The sequence below is a fragment of the Aplysia californica genome, unplaced genomic scaffold, assembly GCF_000002075.1.
Source record: "Aplysia californica isolate F4 #8 unplaced genomic scaffold, AplCal3.0 scaffold00226, whole genome shotgun sequence".
Classification (NCBI taxonomy): domain Eukaryota; kingdom Metazoa; phylum Mollusca; class Gastropoda; order Aplysiida; family Aplysiidae; genus Aplysia; species Aplysia californica.
The window spans coordinates 389,220-390,795 of record NW_004797496.1 but is presented as its reverse complement, the minus strand read 5'-3'; the positions used below and the strand labels follow the sequence as shown (position 1 = coordinate 390,795).

Genomic DNA, 1,576 nt, shown 5'->3' with positions numbered 1-1,576 from the left:
ATGGGTGGAGAGGTAGGAGGGAAAGAAAGAGAGAGAGAGAGAGAGAGAGAGAGAGACAGAGAGAGAGAGAGAGAGAGAAAAACTGGAACGTAAATAATAAAAGTAATATAATACGAACAGATAGTTTTCGCGATCCGACTCAAGCGGAGAAAAAAAAATCTGTTACCTTTGTAGGTTATTCTATGTGTATACGAGTCTGTGTTCGAGCGAGAGTACGGCCTTCATAGTAACCTACCACATATCTCACCGGGTGTAGAAATCACGTAATGTTTCGTTCTACCTACTCTTCCCTCTGACGTATTGTAGCAAACAGGAGAGAGACTGCTCAAAACACAAGAACCAGGTGCAGATACCGAAAATAATTCTACTCCGCTGAGGAAGAAAGAAGGGACGAAGAAGAAGAAGAAGAAGAAAAGGAAGTAGAAGGAGGAGAAGGAGAAAGAGGAGAAGGAGGAGGGACGGGGAAGAAACGGACAGAGTGGCGCGGTAAAAACCACGCTCGTTCATTGAGCAGCAGCAGCAGCAGCAGCAGCAGCAGCAGCAGCAGCAGCAGCAGTAACATCCAGCGGAATCGGACCCACTTACCCAGCGAAAAGAAGCGCCACGCACGACACGAACGTTGAAGGTCGCCGCAACGGAGAGATCGAAGCGAAGAATGCAGGCGCAGTCTCGACTGCGCGCTGGCGAACCGTTAGGACTATCTTCCACTTCCACCACCACCACCACCGCCACCACCGCTACTACTACTACTACTCCACCCAGTGGCTGCTGCTTCCGTGTGAATTCTGTGACTTTCTCGGATTCGAACTACGGCCGTGTGGGACGTTTGCTAGGAGGTGGTAGCGTCATGAGGACGTCACCCGCTGTGCTCGTTTGCGTGGTTGTGTTGTTGCTGTCGGTGCATGGAGTGTCTTCAGCCCATCTGGTCAAGGTGAGAGATAGATCTACTTAATTAATTAGACAGCTTTTTCTGTGTGTATGTCAATTGTGGTAAAAAAAGTGTCTGTCTGTCTGTCTGTCTGTCTGTCTGTCTGTCTGTCTGCTTGCTGTTTGTTAGTCTGTGTGTCTGTCTGTGTGCCTGTCTGTGTGTCTGTCTTTCTGTCTGTTTTTCTGTCTATTTGTCTGTCTATTTGTCTGTCTGTGTGTCTGTCTGTGTATTTGTCTGTCTGTCTGTCTGTCTGTCTGTCTGTCTGTCAGACTGTCTGTTTGTCTGTCTGTATGCGTATCTGTACGTATGTATGCATGTATGTCTCTCCGTCTCTCTCTCTGTCTATCTGTCTGTTTGTCTACCTGTCTGCCTGTCTGTATGCATGGTTGGGTGTATGATGTATGTATGCATGTCTCTCTCCTTACTCTCTTTCTCTCGACTTCTCCCTTTACCCTTCCCCCTTTACTCTCCCCATCTCTCCTCCGACCCTCCTCCCCTCTCTGTCTCTGTCTCTGTCTCTGTCTCTGTCTCTGTCTCTGTCTCTCTCTCTCTCTCTCTCTCTCTCTCTCTCTCTACTTCATTCTCTCTCTCACACAACATACACACATACAGTCGTTCATTTTGCTTCATCCCCTTTTTCTCTTCCCT

General features: G+C 48.1%; 1 protein-coding gene across 1 annotated transcript in view; it reads left to right on the top strand.

The window, feature by feature from the left end:
* LOC101845101 (suppressor of tumorigenicity 14 protein homolog) overlaps nt 1–1,576 on the top strand; it is a gene marked incomplete in the record, with an annotated part of 170,595 nt that overhangs the window by 3,647 nt on the left and 165,372 nt on the right. Inside the window, 1 exon segment of the mRNA XM_035970148.1 lies at nt 307–931. Coding sequence (XP_035826041.1) covers nt 656–931 — 276 coding nt within the window.